At 37.3% G+C, this 24,616-nt stretch overlaps 1 protein-coding gene across 1 annotated transcript; it reads right to left on the bottom strand.

Moving 5' to 3' along the window:
• Positions 1 to 756: 756 nt before the first annotated feature.
• On the bottom strand, positions 757 to 20,598 carry LOC121632825 (integrin alpha-M-like). Its single transcript, XM_041974583.1, has 30 exons — positions 20,472 to 20,598; positions 19,044 to 19,146; positions 18,739 to 18,836; positions 18,327 to 18,397; positions 18,082 to 18,196; positions 17,511 to 17,638; positions 16,964 to 17,106; positions 16,251 to 16,401; positions 15,594 to 15,750; positions 15,066 to 15,139; positions 14,492 to 14,609; positions 13,914 to 14,050; positions 13,684 to 13,830; positions 13,372 to 13,581; positions 9,290 to 9,423; positions 5,181 to 5,323; positions 4,785 to 4,939; positions 4,324 to 4,449; positions 4,037 to 4,110; positions 2,787 to 2,928; positions 2,608 to 2,706; positions 2,453 to 2,532; positions 2,289 to 2,375; positions 2,132 to 2,201; positions 1,924 to 2,022; positions 1,720 to 1,800; positions 1,509 to 1,619; positions 1,275 to 1,388; positions 1,079 to 1,189; positions 757 to 870 (listed from the first exon to the last, which is right to left on the bottom strand). The coding sequence occupies exons 1-30, from the start codon at positions 20,506 to 20,508 to the stop codon at positions 772 to 774; spliced, it is 3,414 nt and encodes a 1,137-aa protein (XP_041830517.1). The 5' UTR covers positions 20,509 to 20,598; the 3' UTR covers positions 757 to 771.
• Positions 20,599 to 24,616: the final 4,018 nt, after the last annotated feature.

Genomic DNA, 24,616 nt, shown 5'->3' with positions numbered 1-24,616 from the left:
GGTTCACAACTTTATTTGTGTTTTTGGATGAAAATGATGAATGATTTTACTGCATGAAATGTTTGGTGGGTCCTGCTGGACCAAACATACCTTACCAACCTGAAAAACTTTGGGAACCCCTCTTAAAGTTGCACTATGACACAGTGACATTTAGAATATAAATTTCCAAAGACATCATTGTTCAGCAGCATCCTGAAGTTGCTCAAAATATTTTGCTTTAAGGACAGGTCACATAACGGCTGAGCTTTGCTTTACATATCAATATGAATATTGGTGTTAGCATATTAGGCATCTAAATAAATTGCTTAAAAAATATATATAAACATGTTTAGCTCAACATAACACCATATCATTAACATAGGACTCCTATTGTCATTGTAGTATTCAGCCTGTTGATGAGGGTAGGGGAGAGGGCTTATAGTTTGGTGTGAAGGTTGGACAACATAGAATAATGAGCTCTGGTGATGACTTAAGCTATATGTGTGTTTGCAAGTGTGTGATTGTGAGCATATGTGTACAGTATGTGAGTTGGGGTGGCCTGAGGGAGTTTATGCCCGACTTTAGTCCCAGTCTGGCCCAGTGAGAGATTTCACAAACACACAGGCTGGTTTCTTAAAGTGGTGGCATAGATATTTCATTTATAGAGATTTCCTGAAATAGTAAGATGGGTTGGTTTTGTAGTCAGCTGCAGTCAACAGGTTAATGGTACAAATGGAAAATCCTGGATGTGGGGAATGGGTGGTTTCTTTGAGATGAAGAATAAAATGATTTTTATTCTCCTGTGGGTGCACCTCCATCAGCTGCTGTCTCTGTGGCTCCTTTTCCATCTTCATTAATCATCTCATTGTATTTGCTCTTAAAAAACCCAGCCTATGAGTAAAAAGGAAAAAAAAAGAGCTGAATGAAAATATTAATCTCAGTTCATAAATACATGTAGATAATGACTAAAGGATGGATTTAAAAATTCAAAGATGTATTAATCATCTCTGGCAAAATCTACACAGTTATTTATTTAGAAATCAAGGTTTTTACTGACCAAAAAAAAAAAAAAAGAAAAGAAAAATATCAAGTGTCTCACCTTATACAGACCAGCAGTGAGTAAAGCTAGAAAAGCCAACCCTCCCAGAGAACCTCCTACAATCTCTTTGGTGAAATCTGGTACAGGAAACACTTCTACCTCTGTCTCAATCTGGGAGGTGAGGAGACAGAGTTTTGATTAATTCAAGCTGTTTAATAAATAATATAAATCTTAAAAAAGAGTAATGTTTAATCACTTTGTGAACAGGTGGGTTGTTATTAGTTGCTGTTGAGTAGAAGATGTACTGGTCTCTGTCGTACTCCAGACTGGCTGTGCTGGTTAAGAGGAATTTGGCAGATGGAAGTCCAATCTGAGACAAAAACATGTGGAAGAATAATCCAGATTTTTAGTTTTGTTAAATTTCATAAGAGCTGCCTACTGGTTCTGTAATCAGGACCAGTTGCACTTACCACATCCAGTTCATATTTACCTGCTCTATCCATGCTGAACTAAGGTTGGCAGAGATTGTATATGTCTTACTCTCCTTTCTTCCCATGAACCGGCTGCACCTAAACACTCTGCACTTGGCTACAGAGCAGTCCTGTGGTGGACACATGCATAGAAAGCTGCAGTGAAGTGAACAGTAATGTGTATTTATTAACATATACATTTAAACAGGCACATTATAAAAACATACTTACCACTAATTTCTTTTCCTTTATCTGAGCAACAATATCAGTGACAACAGGTTCTTCATCTTTGTCTCGTTGACAGTCTGCAATCTGACAATAAAGTTGATTTATGTCACTTTACTGGAACTGCTGCTCATTTCACCACATACTGCCATGTCTAAGATACATTTAAGGCTTTTTAAGGTTAGTAATTAAAAGTTTCTCTATATTTACCTGCAGACTGTTCAAATCCACCCAAATATCTTTGTTACCGAGCTTTACAGGAACCCTGATCACCACAGTGAAATTAAATGCTCTGATGCTATTTGTAACCTGAGAAGGTGAGAAAGAAAAGTTTCAGAGTGTAATAAAGCATCAGGTCTGAAACATAGCAGTAAACTAGAAGATAGTACTGCTACTACTGGAAGAAGTAATCTTTCACCTTGATTGATTGTTGGACTGGTTTCTGCAAATTATTTGTTCCAAATGTAAAATTGCAGTAGTTGAAGGAGCTAAAGAGACATTGTAAACATTAGATACTGGAGCAAAACATTAGCATCACGTTTAAATTTATTTTGATTTAACAATGAAACACAGACCTTTCAACTGAAACAAAGATGCTGTATTTCACATCGATCTCTTTCCTCTTGTAGAGTTCACTTGAAGGGGAGTGCTGCTGATTCCCACTGAAAGATAAAGATGGAAATGTTTATAGAAAATATTCATATTCCAAATTGCTGCACCGTCAGCTGAAGAACTGTACCTGGTGGCGTTTGCAGTGACAAAGATCTTCCTGTCAAGTTGACTATTGGCTCCAATCCCATAGGAGACAATGAAGACAGCCTGGAAATGAAAGAAACCAGAGATCAGACGCCTCCTCTTCTGACTCAACAGTCTGCAGCAGTGCAACAAACCAACCTTGGAGTTGCTTTTGAAAACTGGTTTGTCAATAGTGCAGTCTGTCTTTCCTCGAGTTACTCCATCTTCACTGTCCAAAGAGCTGCACTGAATTCTTCCCTGTATTAAAAGACAAAACACTGATGTGACTTGGAGAGCAGCTGATCAGAGATGAAACAGACTTGATCCTGATGTCTGACCTGCAGAGCTGAAAACTTCCTGTAGGAGAGCCCAGCTGGGTATGTGAGAATAATAAGACTGTTGTATGAGTTTTCCTCCCTGTTCTCCACAGAGACCGTCATATCCAAAAGCTCATCAATGCCAACAGCAATCACTGAGGACCTGAGAGATTATGAAGATGAACAAGAATGAAAGAGAAAATCAAAACTGTTGTCAACGCAGCATTGTTTCCACACGAATGCTGACAATGGTAATGCTATCATGCTGGTTAGAACTAGGTAGGGATGGGAATTGAGAACCAGTTTGAGAATCGTCATTGTGCCCCTCTGAGCTAATTTACTCCTCTATCAGTACCAACATTTGATTGTCAGCAACAATGTTGTGTTGACAGCTTTACCCGACATCTAATCAACATGAGGTTTGGCTGAAAAGTTGAAAAGATGTCTTTTTCTTAACAAAACAGAATATGTTTATGAGGATGTCCACAGGTTGAAAAGACCATCCACCTATTGTTTATACCTTTAAATTCCAATATAGGGTCACTGGGGGTAGAGCCTATCCCAGCAGCTACTAGGTGAGACATGGCAGGATGCACTGCTCACAGGTCCACCATGGGTCCACCACAGACATGCACACTCCTATCCTAGGACCACCACATAACCCAGAAAGGACCCACCCATGTGTGTCCTCTTTACACATGGGTAGAACATGCAAACACCACACATCGTTGCTATGAGGCGACGCAAACCACACATCACCATGCAGCCTGACTGAAAGCTGAAAAGATTTCTTTTTCAAAATAAAGAACAGACGTCCTCTTTAGATTATTTCAGTAACTCTGTGATCAGAAATTAAAACTTCATGTTTAATTTGTTTCACTAAAGGTCTTCAAGGAGTTTCCAGGTGTGCAGACAAGGTGCTGCCAAATCAAGGTAAGTAGGACCTTGTTTTGGTTTGACCACTCTTATAGCTTGGAGACGTTTATTATTAAGGATGGTATTTTACATCATTTCTTGAAGTCGACTAGTCAGGCCAATCAAAATCAATTGGCTAATTAGTTGTTACGTCATCAATAATGAAATGAAAAATAATTTATGTACGTAAAGAAATTGTACAAACAAGCATTAAAATGTAATAACATGGATTACTGAACTATGCCTACACAAACATTGCATTTGAGTAAATTAGAACAGATTTAGATACCATTATTACTAAAACACTAAAAGCATGCCCAACTGTTTATTTATGTTTCCAAGTTTTACTTTTTTACCTGGTGAAGTTGAAGTCCACTTTCAGATTATCAACACATTTCTCATCAGCACCACAGTTGATCTGAAACCTTAACTGTGAAAACAAGATGTTAAAAACATTAGATCAGAGGGTAATAAGAAACGAACACTGTTCAGGATTTATGATGAATCCTGGAGAAGTCGGAGCCATGTGAAGCTCTTCAGCTGCTTTCATGTCAACATATCAGTTATGCAGAAAACATAGTGACAAAAAGAAAGCTGTTAATGGAAATTTAATGTTAATGAAGTGTGTTTAAAGGTTACTCACTGGATGAAAGGTTGTTGTTTGAGCCTGCAGGGCGAGACTTGGTTTAAGATTTGTGTTAGAAGGTAAACCATCGAAGGTGAATCTGAGCTCGTTCATAAGTGGATTGTGAATATCTTCTGGACAAGCCTGCAACAAGAGAAGGGAAACATTACGAAGCAAGATAAGACTTAAAGCAAAATACTTTTTGAAATATTAAATCTGTTTTCTTTAAGATCAGTTAATCTGAACTCATTAGGCCAGGGCTACTCAATTCGGTCCTACGAGGGCCGCAATCCAGCAGGTTTTCCATGTATTCCTGTACCAACACACCTGAGTCAAATTAATGAGTTATTGTGTAGAACCTGACTGGCTGTTAGAGCCACCTAATTTGACTCAGGTGTGTTGGTGCAGGGATACATGGAAAACGTGCTGGATTGCGGCCCTTGTAGGACCAAATTGAGAAGCCCTGCATTAGGCTCTACCTCAATGAAAAAATTCACGCTGCTGCACTGTCGACGTTTTAAGTCCAGAACAAGTGATTCAGTTTCCTCTCGTAGTTTCTCTCTGATGTAAGCTCGGTTGTTTGGGGTCTTCCTGGTAGCATCCAGCGTAAAAGTGTAATTAATCTGTGCTTGAGCTGAAACATATAAGAATTTCTTTCATTGTTAGCTTTATAGCATAAATGTCTAAGTCATATTTTGGCTAAATTACAATATCTGTCTAACTGTACTCTCCTAATACTGCTGATTGACTTTCCATCATTACCAATTAAACCTTAAAATTTGACTTAGGCAGTTATGCTATGAGGCTAATGTTATATAGAAATGCACACAAATACAAGAATGTCAGTGGAAATAAAAATGAGAAGAAGGATGAACCTGTGTTCACTTCAGAGTGTCTGCTCATAGTAAAGCAGATTTCAGCTTTGTTCTCCAGGGGATTTGAACAGTCCACGTTTTGAGTTGGGATTTCATTTGGGTTGAAGGTGACAGTTGCTTCCACCATCACTATAGGCCTTGATCTAGAAAGAACATCATTATGAGACATGTCAACATCTTGTGGCTTTGTGATCAATAATTAATTATAATAAAAACTAGAGTATCTATATAGTTCACTAGAAATTTGCGTGGAAACCTGTTGCCTTAAACCACTTTCAAGTGCTGAAACTCAACGTGTCAAGTTATATCAATTTAGGCATCCATTAGGATGTACTTTAACCCATTAGTTAACCTAACTTTAAGTTGCTTGCGTAACCCCGGTTCTCTGAGTAGCATGATTGAGTGTCTCACTATGGGAACACCCTGGGTGGGACCTCATCAGAAGCTCCTATTGCACTACTCCAGCCAGGATTAGCTGGAGCATGACTGTCAGTGCCAGGAATTGCAGAGACCCTTTCCATATAAAAATCAAGTGCAAGCACCACTTGACAAGCAGGTCATTTGAAAAACACTCACCTCTTCCTCTCAACGAAAGAACAAGGAGGGTGGCCTGGTGAGACACTAACTCGCAGTATTACACAAGTAACCTAAAGCTCTCTTTCATAGCATTCGTTTCGTATCTCACTATAGGAAAAATACTGACTCCCAGATTGCATGAGCAGAAGGCTATAGATTACATACTGTTGAATTTATAGAACCTATCGCCCATGGCCTTGTGCGGCAGGAGTCAGACTGAGCATCGAATGGACCAGTGGTGGCACAGTGACGTCAAGCTTGTAAAAGCAAGTAAAAGTGTTGGGGGAGGCCCAGCTAGTTGTGGCACAAATTTCCATAGACATAGACGCCTCATAGACTGATGCTGCCTATTGGGGCTGACGATCATCGCGCCCGCCATCTTGGATGGGTGTCTCATGCACCTCCAATGCATTTATTCCTAAGGAGCATGTCCAACTACAATAATCAAACCTCCACAAATTTTTACCCGATTTTCTCACGGTTTGCTTTGTTACAAACAGCAGAGATGTAGTTATGATACAGGTCATCATTACACATTAAAAATATCTGCTTTCATTCTGAAAACAGTTTTATTATGCTCTTTAACAAAGACATGGTAAAATATTAATAAAAGTACAAACCAATCAATCAAACTTTATTTATAAATGAATTGACTCTTTAATAAAAAAAATGTTTGCTTATCTGAATTATTATTGTTACACACACACACACACACACACACACCACACGCACACACACACACACACACACACATACTCATGTATCTAAAACCCTTGAAAAAGAGCTGTTTTCTACAGCTTCTTGTGTGTGCTGACACTCTGTAACTCCAGGGTAGTTAATTTTGCAATGTTGTGCAGCCTTACATTAAGAAATACAGAGACAACAAAGGAGAAAAGCATGAAATGGCGGTTCTCAAATCCGAGCTGGGTTTCAGCAATGTGGGACCATCAACCCACCATTGTGTTTCAGCTGAAGTAGGTGGTAGCTCTGGTCAAGGGATGAGGGTGCAGCAGCTGTGACGAGGCTTGCAGGGCACAGATTTTCTTTTAGTACATTTTTGACAACAAACCCTAAAATGTAGACTAGAACGCTGTCCACAAGACCACCAAAGCTGACAGGCAGGTAACTGTGGTCAAATATGATGGCAGAAATGCTTGCAAATGGGGAGGCGTGATCTGATCGGGACCCGGTCTCATCTTCTGTTGCCACATTGTCTGACCCACTTGTTGTGACACCACAATGGACCATCAGATGGCAAAAAATGCCCTGGAACTGCCCTGCAGTGGGATTATTATTCCAGCCACCCAAATAATTAAATAAATAAGAAAATAACAATAAATAATAACATTGACACACTTAGAGAGCTGTTTGGTGGGGACAGTGAGAGCTGTAAATTGTTTGAGGGTAAGTAAGGAAACTTATTATATTATATTATATTATATTATATTATATTATATTATATTATATTTATTACACAATAAATCAATAATTTCTAGACATGCAAAAAGAACTGACGGTTAAAAAGAAAAAAAAATCTTAGCCTACTTGTAAAAGGTAATGCCACACAATCAGCTTTTAATATTGCGCTGGTTATTGCAACCGTAGGCTGCACAAAATACGGGCATAGTTTTCTAGAACTGTCCGGTTAGTTCTGAAGTTATCCTGGAATGCGGACACCCATCCAATATGACGGCGACACTGCATCACGCTCCAGCATGTAACGAGGCGTCTACGTATATATGTCTATGGGGGGGGCGTGTTGGTAAGTTAGGTCACATGTCTGACACTGACTGATTACACGTATCGATTCTTTCTCCAACAGAGAGGAAATTTCCTCTTGTAGGAAGAGCCAGTTGCCCCTCCGCTTGTAATTGGATCATTCCCTGATCATTCCCTGTATCCTCTGCTTATTGTGCTCAGAATCCATCTCGAGTCTGTGCAGCCTTTCCACTGCTCCACTCTGAGTGACAAGGGGCTGACAGGCTAGTCTGCAATTTGTGGAGTCAAATCGCCCTCTTGTGGTGCTGTGACTCCGGACAAGACGTTCTGTACTGGGCATGCGTGGAGACATTGATCCTCCGCAGTATCGTTTATATTGGGAAGAGGTCCCACTCTGCTCGGAAAATGCGAGACCAGTTCCCCGTTGTGTTGATGATTTTTTCATGTTTTGCAACATATCCAACTGCACCCTCAGCAGAATGCCTGGATGCGACAGTTTGCAAACTTTTATTGTTTTGAACAAAAGTGCTTGTGAGACAAGGCTGGGGTCTCCTCTGGATCTCCTCTCCTCTGTTGAAACCAGTCTCTGCATCGTTTCAAGGCGCGCTGTGCAGGCTCGAACGTCCTGTCGTCCATGCGCTGAACTTAGCCATCTCCGCCCAGGAACTGAGGTGATGGGTGGGTGAAGATGAGGTTCCCTCGCCGACGCTTTGGGCCTTTGCAGCCAGACCCGATTGTCCTAATGGCAGTGACAACCACGACTAACTTGGTGTGGCTAGGTGAGAGACACGTTGCAGCTTCCCCATAGAAAGCTCACACAACGGGAGTATCACTACTCTGGTTCCATCAACGCTCACTCGGAGGGCTGGCGTTGGCTCTGGTTGAGTGTTGCCACTTGCTGCTTAAGATATTACTACCAGGAGTAGGGCTAGTTGTGGTATTGCTACCATGAGTATGGCTACTTGAGATGGCTAACAGCAAAGCGTATTGCTACCCTTAGCAGTTAGCTACTAACACTTCTGTTTTGCAACAGGTTAGTGAGAGGTCTCCGCCATTCCTGGCAGTGACAGACATGCTCCAGCTAATCCTGGCTGGAGTAGTACAATAGGAGCTTCTGATGAGGTCACGCCCAGAGCATTCCCATAGTAGGACACGAAACGAATGCTTTGAAAGAGAACTAAGTATATTTATAGTGCCTAGTTGTCAGAAACTAACTCTCTTAAATCAATTTTTTTTCAGATAAAGAGTAAATCACACTAAATCAGTTTCATGGAAAGTCAACTTAAGAAACTACAACTGCTTAGGAATTTAAGAGAGAACCAAGAAGGTGATAAATTAGCTCAGTAATAATCATGACAATCCTTGATGCAGTACTGAGAAACTGGGGTTAGTGTTTTTTTTTTTTTTTGTTTGCTGTGCTGTCCATCTCACTTATGGTACTTTAAAATTCAAACAGGGCAGGACTTTCTAACATTGTCTAAATGTAAACATAACACAGGACGTAAAGCACATAACTCAAAGTTTTAGCACAGCAATTCCAGAAGGTTACATTTTAGCTGAATCTGCATTTCCCATGAGCCTTTGAGGTCCAGATATGTTAAGTTTTGAAAGTACCCCCACCCCCTCTGACAGAAACGTAACATGTTCAGTGATCTTTGTTGCACATTATTATCACACTGCACAATGTTGAAAATATTAGAAACAACTTATTTGAGTAGTGAAACACTGTTTATACATAATATAAAATGGTAACTACGTAATCACTAATAAAATGTTTATGTTCAAACAAAATCTGGGCTAAGAGCAGGACTCACCTCAGTAAGACAACTGTGCCCTTTGAACCCACCGCTAAGTCAGGCAGACCATCACCACTCTGATCGAAACTCCACTGACTGATCGACATGCCAAAGAACTTTAGTCCTGACTGAACCTCAGAGGCAGCAATTCTCTGTGCGACAGTAGATTATTTAATTAATAAAAGTAGAAAATGGAAGAAATTCTTTCAGCTTTTACACTTGCTCACCTGTGAAAAAAAAAAGTTTTTTTTTTCCTTTTTTATCTAGGCGTTCAGGGATCCAGTTATACTCAAAGGATATATAATGCAAAGTACCAAGTCAATTAAGCTTATTACTTATAATGTGAATGGTCTAGGTAATCCAATTAAGAGAAGCAAACTTATGGCAAAATTAAAGAGGGAAGAAGTAGAGGTAGCTCTCCTCCAAGAGACACACTTATCTAACTTGGAACATGGAAAACTAACAAGATGGCGATTTAACCAATATTCGTCCTCCTATAGACAGGGCTCAAAGAGAGGAGTGGTAATCTTAATCTCTAAGAAATTAAATTTCGAATGCATTCATGAAAAGAAAGACTTGGAGGGGAGATTTATTTTGGTACGAGGGTACCTGCAGGGAGCTTTGGTTACATTCCTGAATATTTACGCGCCCCCACTATCTGAGTGGACTTTTTTTAAACAAATTTTTGAGTTATTAGTTTTGGAAGTGCAGGGTACCCTAATATGTGGCAGAGACATCAATGTTAGATTACATCCAATCTTAGACACTTCAAAACCCTGCAATACAGGAGAGAAGACGACTACCAAAAATATAAAAATAATGATGAGGGAGCTCGGTCTCTGTGATATTTGGAGAGAACTAAATCCGACAAAAAAAGACTTCACTTTCTTTTCTCACCCACATCTGACTTACTCCAGACTTGATTATTACTTTATGTATCAAAGGGATACGTATAGGGTTACAAACTGTAGCATTGGGACTATGGATATATCTGATCATGCGCCAGTCTACTTAAATGTAACATTAGACACCGAAAAAAAGAGGACCACTTGGAATCTAAATATAGAGATTCTAGAGCCAATGCGGGAACAAATAAGAAAAGATATTAAGCAATATTTTGATGAAAATGACAATGGAGAAGTGTCCCCACAAACTCTTTGGGATGCTTGCAAAGTGGTCCTAAGGGGTAAACTTATAGGCTACAGCTTAAATTTGAAAAAAAAGAGAAAAGTAAAAATTGAACAGTTACAGTCAGAATTGGGAAAATTAGAAAAGGTACATAAAAAGACATTAAACCCAGGAATAGAAATGGAAATAAGAAAGAAAAAAAATGAATTGAATGAAATGTACTTAAATGATATTAAAAAAAAATTATATTTGTAAAACAAAAATACTATGAAATCGGAAGTAAATCAGCTAAACTGTTAGCTTACAAATTAAAAAAGCAACAGGCAGAAAATACAATCCATAAAATAAAGGACCCCATTACCAACGTTATTCACTACAAATTAAAAGATATCCAACAAACTTTTGAAACATTCTATACAAATTTATATACCCAACCTAAAACAGATGGAGAAGAGATACAGTCTTTCTTAAAACTCATAAACTTAATCTTAATCTTAAACTTAATCTCTGTGATTCCAAAAGAGGGGAAAGACAAGTTAGACTGTGAAAGGTATCGGCCGATAAGTGTTTTGAATCAAGATTATAAGATCTTTACTCATATTTTGGCAAAACAAATTGAAAAAATTCTTCCCCAGATAATAAGTCTGGACCAAACAGGTTTTATTCGGCATAGACAAACACAAGATAACATTCGCCAAACACTACATGTCATTGAAGAGATAAACAAAAATAAACTTCAGGCAATATTGTTAAGCCTTGACGCCGAGAAGGCTTTTGACCGGGTTAATTGGGAGTTTTTATTTCATCTACTGGTCAAATTTGGATTTCATCAAACTTTCATTAATATTATTAAAGGACTATATAATAAACCAAACGCAAAAGTTAAAATAAATGGGGCAATTTCAAACTCATTTAGCTTGAAAAGAGGGACTAGACAAGGCTGCCCGTTGAGCCCATTGTTGTTCGCATTATTTATCGAACCTTTAAGTCAGGGGATTATTCAGAACAATAATATCACTGGTATAAAAATATTAGATCAAGACTACAAGATTTCTTTATTTGCTGACGATGTATTAATTAGCTTAACAAACCCCGATAATTCAATTTTGGAACTACTATCATTCCTAGATACCTTTGGCTCAGTCTCAGGTTATAAATTGAATATCCAAAAGACTCAAATATTAAACTTCAATTACAAACCCAGCCAAAACATTATCTCTAAAATTCCATTAAAATGGGACCTAGAATACATGAAGTATTTGGGAGTTAGTATCCCAAAAGATCTATTAAAGTTATATAACTTAAATTTTGACTTATTAAATAAAAAAATAAAGGAAGACATAAAGAGATGGAATCTCATTCCAATATTAAGTTTTGAATCTCGGATTGAATCGATAAAAATGAACATCCTGCCACGGATGTTGTATCTATTCCAGACCCTCCCAGTTGAAATTAATGATAAACAATTTAAGGATTGGGATAAATTATTATCACGCTACATTTGGCAGGGGAAAAAAACGAGAATAAGGTTACAGACTCTACAATTAGCAAAGAGAAAGGGTGGATTGGCTCTTCCCTGCTTAAAAGACTATTACATATCAGCCCAACTAAGGATCCTGTTCTGTTGGTGCGTCTCAGATTATAAGGCAAGATGGAAGGAAATTGAAGAGAATATATCGGGGACGATACCAATCCAAGCAAGAATAGGAGATAAAAAATTAATTAAATGCCTGATGGATAGAGGAAATAAATGGATCAACCTATCATTGAAAATATGGTTAAACATTATTACTAAAAACGACATGCTAGAAGAGGTAAAGATTCTGAAATGGTGCTGTCATGATTCGGATTTTGCTCCAAATATGATGGATATTAACTACAGGAGATGGGTTAGCCAGGGTCTCTCCTCATATAGTACATGGTACGACCAGACAACACTGAAGAGCTTCCAGATGTTGAAAAGACTACATGGTCTCAATGATCGAGACTTTTTTAGATTTCTCCAGGTACGTCACCACCTAAACAGCACTATGCTAAAAAATCAAAAAGCATTTGAAAATAGCTTCTTAAAAGTGTTTATCAGTGCTTATAGAACAGACTCTATGCTCAAAGTCATCTCTAGACTTTATAGAGGCCTGCAGGAAATAAAAATAGCAAATACTACATATATAAAACAAAAATGGGACAGGGAAACTAACAGCTGTCTTTTAGAAGAAACCTGGATTAGATACTGCGAATTTCAGTGGAGGATATCATGTTCAAATTCATGGAGGGTTTTTGGATGGAAGTGTCTCCTTACGTATTTCATTACTCCTGCTCAGCATGTTTACCATACAGGATCTTCTAGCTGTTGGAGGTTGTGTCGTTCTCAGGAAGCCAATCACTACCATCTGTTCTGGGCCTGTCCAAAAATTAACCTTTGCTGGCGCAATGTTTATTCAGAACTAGTAACTATATTTGGATCTGACATTATATTTAACTGGGACGAACTTCTTTTTGGGCTGGTTCACTCAACTAATGTAAGTTTAAAAAGTAAATATTTATTTGGAATACTGAGTCTAGCTGCTAGAAAAGCAATTACAAAGAAATGGCTCAAACCAGATGCCCCATCTATAGACGATTGGTATGATACTATTTATGATTTGTATGTAATGGAAAGAATCACTTTTTCAATGAGGCTACAGCAATCTAAATTCAATGACATTTGGAAGCATTGAAAAATGTACATTTCCCTGAAACGCCCTTCTTTTGTTTAGGGGTGTTTTTTTTTTTCTTTTTTTTTTTCTTTTTTTAGGTTTAAATGGGACTGCTTGTTTAATTCCCAGTAATACTATGACAGAAAACACCCCAAGTTTATGTTGTGTCTGTTCCTTAAAGATGTTTTGTAAAAACTAAAAACAATAAATACAAAAAGAAAAGTAGAAAATGAAAGAAATTCTTTCAGCTTTTTATTAACTTTTACACTTGCTCACCTGTGAGTAAGCAGGATTGATTCTTTGGCCTCTTTCAGCATGGAATATGTAGATGCTGCCTTGACCATCGTTCTCCAAAGGTGCTCCAACTGCCAAATCAATAAATCCATCGTTGTTTAGATCAGGCAGAACAGCGAGAGAAGACCCAAACCTTCCTCTGTCAGCAGCCCCTTTTAGTACTAATGGAGACTCAAAATGGCACTCGACATTCTGGTGAACATGTCAGGAAGAGGGAGAGTTTCAGGCTTATTAAAAAGAAGAAAATATAACAAGTAAATTAACTGAATGTTTCTAGATGAAGCTGCTAATTACCAAGTGGGTCAATGTGCAAACGTAAACTCGTCCCTCTCGATCAGAGTCCTTGTACATCGGAGCAGATATGATGATTAGATCAGTGTAGCTGTCAAGATTCAAATCCATGGTACAAACCTCTGCCCCAAAAAATTCACCAATCTGGATCTGTGAAAGACATTTTATATGTATAATATAGATTTTTAATGTGTTTCAGATCTTTCAGCACCATCTTAGTGGTAAATACTCACCTCATGTTGATTTGGCTCAAGTTTTTGTTTGTCTTTGTCTCTGGAAACCACCATCACAACTCCTCTGTGTTGATATCTTGGAGCACCAATGATGGTCAGTTGGCAGTCTGCAGTTGTAGCCACAGCCATGGAGTAACCTACAATTTAATGATGATGTAGTTAATAGCATTGGGGAATATCTCAGTTCAGCCAGTCAGGACAAAGTATTTTTATCCTGCAGAATCTTCTGTACATAATAACATTTTTAGTACCTATAAAAAAAACAAAATGGTCAGTTTCTTAAAATAACCTATTGCCTTAAAAATTACCTACATGTTGGTCTTCTCCGACACATTCCTGTGTAGTTGTGTACACACACAATACACATTTTTTGTTATTTTATTTCGAAGATTTTTTTTGTATACACATATATTTTTATTACCTCTGCAGAGAACAAAATTTCCAATTTGGTAAACTGATCAAAATGACCAGTCTTCCCTAACACGGTACTACGTGTTGAAGCTCTCCAGGTCAAAATATAACTTCAGTAGTAGAGCCATAGAGTTGTGTACATATACAGTCAAATCTAACATTCTCACCAAGATAACTGTCAGGCTCCATAACCATGGGTTCATACGACCCTGTTAGTGTGTGTCCTGTGTACCGCTTGTAGCCTCCCCTCCACTGATTAGCACCAACCATAGCCATCTGGATTCCCTGCAGGTTTGACAGAAATATGAATGAAAAATGAATCTATAAATGCATCATTCAACTAAAATATTTTGAGTTTTTAACAATGTAATCCAATTAATAATGTAATCCAATTAACCCTTTAAGCATCACATTCACAAAATGTCCACAAGCACCAGGCCATGTCTCCAGAAAGAAAGGTTAAATCTGTTACCACTTTCCACCGCTAGATGGCAGATATGTGAATTAACCATCAATAATCATTTTATAAATAATAATAATAATAATAATATGTACAAATATCACAAGTAATGAAATCTAGTACAACTGCCAACCTGTGATGCCACAATATTAAATTAAATGAGTAATTTCACTGCCAACAAAAAACTCTGCCATCATAAAATATGGCTTATTTTCATTTTTTTTTTCTCATTTACAAAAATTTTAAAAACTCCTGAGCCTAAAAGATTAATTTTATTTTACCTCAGGCACGTAAGCTGCTCTGAATCCCTCTTGAGACACTTCCCATTTCAGTGACTCTCCACTTGTTTGAGATCCTGTATGAGCCAAAAAAAAAAAAATAAATAAATAAATAAAATAAAAATGAAAGCTTAACTTATTTAATGCAGCATTATGCCATAATCCTGTATAAACAGAAGAAAATTAATAACATGGATTACTGCTGCAGAAAATGGATGGATAAGCAAAAAAATGGAAGCTTAAGTCATTTAATGTGACATTATGCCATACGCTGCATTTAATTTAAATTCAGAGTTTTATTGAGGTTTCAGTGAGATTATACATGCTTACAAAACAACTCTTACTTACAGGTCCTGTGTAGACTAAAAAAATATGTCAGTTTAAGAGGTTACGACTCGAAGTATGTGGCTACTTTTAAAATTAATTTCGGACATAGTATAAAGGTATTAATTGTTTACTTTTTGCATACAAATCAAATACATTTTAGAAAACGGAACAACTGATTTGAATCTGTTTTGATAACACGTGTACCTTCAATAGAAAAAATTCTGTCTTGCAAATTCTGTCGAATCTTCTCAAGCGCCTCAAAGGTCTCCACTTCAAACACGTGGTTTTCTTGAGGTTTAGATGCAATGATCCTCAGTTCTTGTAATGCACCAGGGTGTGCAGGGCTAAATGCATTCCCAACCTATGAATGTTAAAACAAATAATTTATAAGGATTTAGATGTAAAGATCCTGAATCCTGGTTGATGGCAAAGCAACCCTCAGACAGGTGTATCACAATATATGAATGTTTGAAAAACGTACAAATCAAATCTGTGGATCAACTCTGCAAGACTTAGAATACAAGTAAATTTTGCAAGTGCAAACTAATGTCCTACCTTATATACATTTCAGTCAGTCTGCAATATGAAATGTTCAGTCTGACTTAACCAATCACCATCTGACTCATGGCTGCAGTATAAGTTTGGTTGTAGATACACACTGTTGCTCTCCTTCTAATCACGATTGGTTAACCATTATAAAGCTGCTATGTGAACAAAACTGATCATCTCCATCCGGTATACAGTTAAGTGTGTTAAAGGGCAAAAAGTTTGAACTTAAAGAATTTAATTGTATTTTAAGACTTGCATAATTAAACTATACACAATGATTAGATTAGATGAGTTCATATAATTACAACTTACCCCAATAGCGAATCTAACAATATTCTTAGAGTCAGCTTTTTTTATTGCTCCCTGTAAGTTTTTGTGGTCATTAGACGCTCCATCTGTAATGACTATCAAAACTTTCTTCACCTCTGACCTGGAACCTCTGGATGTTAGGAAGATATTTTCCCTGAAAAAAGAAAGATTTTAAATTTTCAATGAAAGTTGTTGTACAGCAGTAAATGTGCAAAGTTACGAATTAAAGAAACAAATTAAACAAACTAAAGAAACATCACTGAAAGGGTGGTTTGCTTGAATCCTAACTGAAATATCATTTTAAACTGATGTTAACCTAAAATAAATCTCTAGCTAAATACTGTTCTTGTCACTTCTAGACATACAGGCTCAAACTCAACTGTTCCAGATGAAAAGGTCACCACATTAATATGATTTAGTGTCATTAATATAATCTCTGTTTGAATGCATCTTAGACAGCCTTGAAATTTTTTTACTGGGATCCATTTAATGTCATAGGAACTAATGAGTTAGAAAAGAGGTGCCAAATAAAAGGAAGAAAAAAGTGTATGTAAAACAAAACCACAACAAACTGGAGGATGAAAAACTGGCCAAGAGAGAAAAAAGTCAACGAAGAAATTTCTAAATGTAGAAGCTTTGTAACTAAAAGGGAAAACTTTTTCTGAACACCCAAAGTTTCACCATACAAAGCAGACCAGAATGATTAAGGTACGTACACAACATGTGTAATGGCTTTAGCGGTAAAAGTCCCCCCTCTGATCTGCCATATTTGTTGAATTTGTTGTCGCCAGTTATTAGGACCAAATTCTTTGAAGTCGAAATGGATTATGGGGTTTGAAGCGAACTGAGTGATGGCAAACTGCAAAAGAAAACATATTGAATAGATACAAGTTAGAAATTAAGTTTCTAAATGCAAAATATCCACCACACACAATACCACACCCTAATTTTTATTCATTTGAACTGATTTCATTGAGTAACTGTGACTGTTACAGAAATATTTTACTTATCTTGTTTAGAAAATAATTTTGCTTTTTAAGATTTTCCAAAATTATTTCCTCTTAGTTTTTACAGTTTGATAAAATGAAGCTTTTGAAGTTTTTTAAATGAAGTTTTCTGTTTTTCTGTCTATGAAAATGTCCAAAATAAGTGATTTCTGACAGCTTTGCTCATTAAAAACAAACTAATAATAATGGATTGCAGAATTTTCTTCTCTTTTGTATTATTTCTGCTGTTTAATAAAAAAGGTAAACATAGAATTACTTGTGTATCTTTTCCCAGCAGCGACTCGATCAGTTTAGTAACAAAAGTTTTCATTCTTTCAAAATCTTGAGGACTCACACTGCCTGACCCGTCCAACAGAAATGCGATGTCAGCTTGGGCTCTGCACTCTGTTAAAAAGACAAGATAAATACACATCTGAACTGAAGTTTACCCTCAAGTGTAGGGTTAGTACTTGTATTTTTCACACACAGCAGGTGAATCCACACAAGGTACAAGACAGCTAATGCTACAGCTCCTGGTAACAAATATGGAAACTTTCTTCCAGCTGTTTTAATTGGTAGAAAACAAACATTAAAGATATGACACTAAACTACTTTAACAGCTTATTATTCTGGCTTTGTAAAATAATAAATAACAAATAAGTAAAACACGTAAAAAAAAGTCTAGAAATGAATCAAATGTGTTTTAAAAACATGATCAAGTTTCAAAATGTTCGTATGTGGAACCTGCAAACATCAGCTGGATGATTGTATGTTTGTGCAAACATACATCAGTGTGTGTGAGAAGTGGGATGTCTTTGTGGTGACCTTCCATTAAAATGTATGTTTACCCTCAATAGAAGATGGTACAGGTGGCCCAATTCTACCAGATTTTTCTATCTCAATGCAAACACCACTGTACATGGTGATACTTTTACAGTCGTTAGGAATGGTTGGACCACATGCCTGGAGAAGAAATTAAAGGACAACATTTTATTGATAGATTATTTATTTTCTGTTTCTTTAAGCAATACATTTACATGCTGCAAGAAAAAAGGTTCAGAGAATTTGAAATCTCTGTAGTTCACCAACTTACCGCAGTTTTCTCTGTGATGGGATCATATGTCATTGCCAAACCAAGTGACATGTTGACTGCAAATTCTGGCACTGTGAACATTTTCAAAAAGTCTTAAATAAATAAAAGCATAAATAAATTTTAACAAAAATGACAAACCAAAGCAACCACATGTGAAAACCCTCCCTGTGTAAGACAATTATAATTATGTGTAATTAAAGACTGTAGCTGAGGCGATTACCACGTTGTTGTCCTTGTGGTATGCTTTAAAGAAAGTGGATTGAAAAACACAATTTTCTTATTTAATTTCAGTTATATCCATCATCTCATCATTAAAGTTCTGTCCCAAGAACAGAAAGATTCATTGATGGAAAAATGTATTTGAAAATTTCGGATTATTTTGTCAATACTTTTGGAAAGAATGGTTTCTTACCTGGAACTTGCAGACGTTGGCATCTCTCAGTGGTGCACCTAAATATCTGACCGCTTCGATTTCCTGAATACTGTTGAAGAGGGGCACTGACGAGCAAACTAATAAATCCAGACAAACATTAAACAATGGCAGGTTATTTACTTTTCTGTTAGGAAGCTTGATTTATTATTATGATTATTATTATTATTATTTTACTATTGTGAAGTGTATATATGACTGAATTCTAAGTTAGAAGTAAAAAATCACAAGCAGCAAACATAGCAGCTGTTAATCTATAACAGACTATAATGTATTCTCTGACTCACTCTGATCGTCTTTGCACCACCTGGTAGCCAAAACCTGCAGCAGGATTCTGCAGGGACTTCCAAGCCAGAGGGTCAATGTTGAAACAAAGTGCAGCTTTTAACACTGAGAAATGAAGAAGAAACATTTAAAGTAATGATGTGATTCTGTTTCATTTTGTTTATCAAATCCAATATGTAATATTTATAATTTTAGAAACTTAAACACTTAACAATACATGTTAGTTATGAGGATTTATGTCTGTGCTTTTTTTAAATACCACTAGAGAGCACTGAAGGAATAACTTTTCAAATTCAGAACACAACAACTCAAAGCCTTTATAAAAAAAAAAGTAAAACATACTGCAGGTTTAATTTCAAAGCCCTCCTTTTCTTTTCTTTTTTTTTTTACAGCAGAACCGATATTTTATGTCATCTTATATTTCTATTTCTATTTTTAATTTTATTTTCTTATTTCCATTTACCTTTTGTTATTTACTTATTTTTAATAGAAAACCTTAAAAAAGTAAAAAAAGAGAAAATCCAAAGAGGGAAACAAAGAACTGAAAGAGGAGTCTCTTCCTTTTTGTTGTGGTTGAAATTTATGAAGATTTAAATCATTATGGTATGAAAAATTGTTCTCAATGTTAAAAACTTTAGGGTTAAAAATTGGTTTAAAAGACCAGTGACCTTTACATTACATACATAGTGACATTAAGGATTGTTGGTTTCCTTTGTATTTTGAAGTGTTTGTGATCATACAGTAATGTAATCTCATTGTTTCTATAAGAACCACCGTGAGAGATTTTTTAGTTCAGGGACACAGCCTTAGTTTTTATAACTTCAAACAAGAGTGTGTCGTGGTGGCTCCACTGCTGGGTCTTCAGTCCATTGATCAGGCTCATTGGCTCCACCTGGAGCTCCTTGATTGCTCCCTTGTCTCACCTGCGCTCTGCTCTACTTAAGAACCCTCCCGTCTCAGTTTCCCTGCCAGATGATCAACTGTTCTTGTCTTGTTGAGATCCAGCCTTGCTTTATGTTTCAGATTCTCTGTCTTCCACCCAGTTACGCCATGGATTACTCTTGCCTGACCCACATCGGATTATTGTGCCCCAAGCCTATCCGGATATCAAACCCTGTTTGGAACAACCACGGATTCTGGCCTGCCCTGGATAAGTAGTCTCATTTCTTCCACTCTGTGTATGAACTCTGCCTGCCGTATATGACCACGCTGTTTGAATTTTGGATTATTGCCATGATATTCTGAATTTTTGCGGATTCCTGAGCATTGGGGAAGGTGTCTAAGAATAAAAAGCAAGCAATGTCTTGAAAACTGAACACATGAAAATGTTTTTCTTGACACTATACATCTAATTATCATTCATAATGGATGTGGTTTTGCTTCTGGCAAGTCACAAAAATATGACTAATAGCTGCAAAACACAAACTTACCTGAAAGGAAAAGTATAGTTGAGATCATCCAATCCATTGTGTTTGTCTCATGGAAGACAGTCAAAATTTAAGGTCAAAGAAATTTATCTGAAAATTCAAAAGCAATTACTTTCCCCTGCTGAAAGTGTCAAGTGTTAAAGACTGAACCAGACCGCAGAACTCACAAATATGCAGTCATACAGAGAAACTGTGATGTAGGAGGAGCTACAATATTGATTCCAGGTTTAAATGTTTCTGAACAACTCCTTCAAGAAAATATGTATGTGTATTTATTGATACTCTTCTTTTTACGGGTTGGATGTAGCAGAATTGTTTTCTTGGCAATTATGATCAGATCTAGCAGAAATTAGTATTAAAAATAGCAAGTAAATGTTACCATCTATCCTAATAAGTACTGGCACAGCTGAAGTTTGACTGAGAAAAAGGACGTGGGAAAAGTAGCTTTACCCAGACAGTGTTTCACTTTAAATGGTAAATATCAACTGTACTATGAAAGCTTATTATAATACATTGACAAATTATATCAAATATTACATTTTGTTTATATATTAATATTGTTTCTTTTGTCCAAACTGTGTTGTGGCTCTTGTCTCCTTCCATGACCAGCAGGACAGAAAGAAAACTAAACTTAACACTGTAGAAACATCTAGAAACATCTAAGTTTATTATCAGTCCTGTGTGTGTGTGTGTGTGTGTGTGTGTGTGTGTGTGTGTGTGTGTGTGTGTGTGTGTGTGTGTGTGTGTGTGTGTGTGTGTGTGTGTGTGTGTGTGTGTGTGTGTGTGTGTGTGTGTGTGTGTGTGTGTGTGTGTGTGTGTTTAGCTTTATCATGTCCCTATTAAGTCATGAAACACACATCTTCCTCTGTGATCATGTGACTTTGCTGGTCAATTAAAGACTTTTTTTTTTTTTTTTTTTTTTTTTTTTCCATTCCGCTCACTGCCTTTGCTCAGGAAGTGAAGCTTTACCATTGCTATCACTCATCTGTCCTCTTCACCCTTATTTAGTACATTCATCACACTTTTTTTGACAGTATAAATTCCGCTAACAATAACAGCTTTGAAGACACATTTGCTTTTTTTTTTTTTTTTTTTAGCAGAATCTAACAGGTGTTGGTGTGGCCATATCTCTGTTGCAGTTTCACATCATCTTAAATGTGTTTTGTGCTGTGTTGCAATAAAGCTGAGAGAGTTTGAAACAGATTTAAAATGTACAACTCAGTTATGTGCATGTGGAAAATTTGCCAAGCTGGCTGGCTGGTCTAAGGGCAGGTTTGCCATGTTAAGTTACATTTCCTGTCCAAGTGTGTGGGCTATTAGTGCATTTGCCCCTCTGGCATTACAATCAAATCAAATTTTATTTTTAGAGTCCTTTTCATGCACAAAGCAACATAAAGTGCTTTACATAATAAAAACAAATTATACATATTAAAAACAAAATTTAAAAATCTTCACACACCAGAGTATATAACAGGAAGTTAAAACACACCTCATTGTAGTCTCTTTTACACACAATCTCACACATGCACTAACACACATGCAAACAAAGCAAAAGTACACTCCCCCCACCCACCCATACACCACTCTGTACAAACATGAACCCCTATCCCTAGTTACTGTCTCTTAACTGAATGTAAGTATAAAATATCAATAGAATAAAAACAACTGGCTTGATGCTGCTGTGAGGAAATTGTATCTTGGGGATCCAGTCACACCGGAAGCCAGCCCACCCATGACCACAGAGTGTGTCACCACAGTAAACACCCATATCAGTGCAGGCTGGTGTCCACACCACAGCCACAGGGCTGCAGTGCAGGACTGCAAGAGGCACCATAGGAACAACCCTGCAGACAAAGCGTGTAGAGCTATCGGTGTGGAGGATCTACAAAGTAAAAACAAGATTAAATAAACTTATAAAAAATAAGAAGTGATAAGAGCAAGAAGAATAAAAATACAGATACAAGAGCTCAGGAAAATAAAATCAAGAAGTTTATAAAATTTGTGCACTTGGGTAAAACAAAACAATAAAAATGGGGAGCCACATAAATAGGTGGTATTTAAAATAAATTGAAAAATAAATGATTAGATATTAGAAAAACTAAATATCAAGTAAAATTCAGATATAAGCTAAGCTAAAAAGAAAGGTCTTCAGCCTGTTTTTAAAAGATAGCAACAGTCTTTGCAGTGCTGAGTTTTTCTGGTAGGCTGTTCAACAGTCAAGGCTCATAGTGATAGAACAAGACCTCACCATCAGTTTTGGTTCTGACTTTGGGAACAACTAAGAGCCCAATACCAGAGGATCTCAGGGTCCTCAAGGGTTCATAATTTAAAAGCAGGTCTGATAAATAAGAAGGCACAAGGCCATTAAGACATGTACATTTACATAAACATCTAAAAGAACTTTATCGGGTCCATGATGCCCTTGTTCCCAGGGTATGCATCTCAGGGGGCCTGGTCCTACTGGGCCCTCTGCCTTGTGGGGGGATGCCTCTGGGCTTTTGGGGCCCTGGATGGTTAGTGCCTGGTGGGGTCAGTGGCTATCGATCTTGGCCCGCCGGGGACTATGCCCCGTGACCATGGAGGGCTCTGGCTGGAGCTCTCCTCTGCCACTCTCTGGGTGGGTATAGGGTCATCTTCATGGTGGGGTGGCTTGGGTTTGTGCTTCGGGATTGCTGCTGATCGCCCTGGTCTCTGGGCTGCCCTAGTCTGCCTCTAGCGTCCATAGAAGCGTGGTTGCAATTGGGGCGATCACACTCATCTCTGATGACTCCTCATTCTTCATACTCTGCATGCTGACACAGGCACTGAGTTGTCCAGTGGGTTTATACACTAAGATCTACTTTTTATTCTGTGAGTGTGTTTCTGGTACTTTGTTGTTGTCGTGATACATGTTTGTTTTGTCGTTTTTCATTATTTATTTTAGGATGATTGTGATTGTCAGCTTTGCTTTCATGTAAAAGCTGTGGGAAATTCTGTGTTGTGCTTTTGTACAGGTGTAGCAGTTGGTTGTCTGGTGATAGTTTGGATTGAAGGATTGTTGCCTTCTATCTGTTGTGTCGTCTCGTCTTTCTTCTTTCTGCTTTTCTTTTTGCTTCTTTTCGATGTTTTCCTCCTATTTCTGTCCCCTTCGGTCAGGTCCAACAAAATTACAAAGATTCCACAATTCAAAGTAAATAAACGAGTGCATAAATAAATAAACTTATTTATTTATTTATCAAGAGGAGCCTTATACCCATAAACCTCCCCTTGGCAAAGCACAGCAGCCAGACCATCATTCTGCTCGATATGATGCTGGACAGGACAGATTAATAATAATAATAATAAAAAAAAAAACTTAAAATGTTTGACAATAGTGACCTCCTGGACATATTTACATCTCAGTATGCTTTCATTGCCTTAGCTCTGCCCACTGGACATGGGAAGTTTTTTTTTTTTTTTTTTTTTTTTTTATCCCTAATTTACCTTTACAAACTTTCACCCTTGATCAAAACATGATTAATAATATAACTGACTTCACAGAGTTTCCTGATTCTAATGGCCTTTTGTCAGATATCAGTTCTCAGCCATGAAACAAGAAGTTCCTGTAACTCTGGTCTCTTTTGTCTTAAGGAGCTGATATTTTTCAGTTCAAGTCCCATCCTGAACATGTTATCTCATAAGTACCCATCCAAAGTCAGAGCACCATCTAGTGGCTTTGTGGACTAATCCTGATGTTAAAAGCATTTATATAAATGTACCACAACATGTCAGAAACAAGGTTATAAACACCTCAGGTGTCATCACTGGGTTTGGTGGGGCACCGCTTGAACTTTGGGGAAGATGATGATACAATAAACCCATGAAGAAGTGAGGAGGTGGCTCTAGAGAAAACTCCATTACAGGATGGCCGCTAGGGGGGCCTTCACCACTGCTCTTATGGTAATTACCCAGCGCGTTGCTTGAGTTTTCAGTTAAGCTTACCTTGTGTTACTTTTGTTTTATTGTTTTCTAATTGCCACTCTTGATTATTATTAATCATTCACCCCCTCTGTCTACACCTTGGTTTCACTTGTTCCATGCCTTGTCAATCCTGTCTGGGTTTATTGTTTCTTACAAGCTTTTCTTTGTCAGTTGTTCTGAAGTCTGCAATTAGTTTTATTTAGCTTTGT

Source organism: Melanotaenia boesemani, chromosome 21 (assembly GCF_017639745.1).
Source record: "Melanotaenia boesemani isolate fMelBoe1 chromosome 21, fMelBoe1.pri, whole genome shotgun sequence".
NCBI classification, from domain to species: domain Eukaryota; kingdom Metazoa; phylum Chordata; class Actinopteri; order Atheriniformes; family Melanotaeniidae; genus Melanotaenia; species Melanotaenia boesemani.
This window is presented reverse-complemented; position numbering and strand designations above follow the sequence as displayed.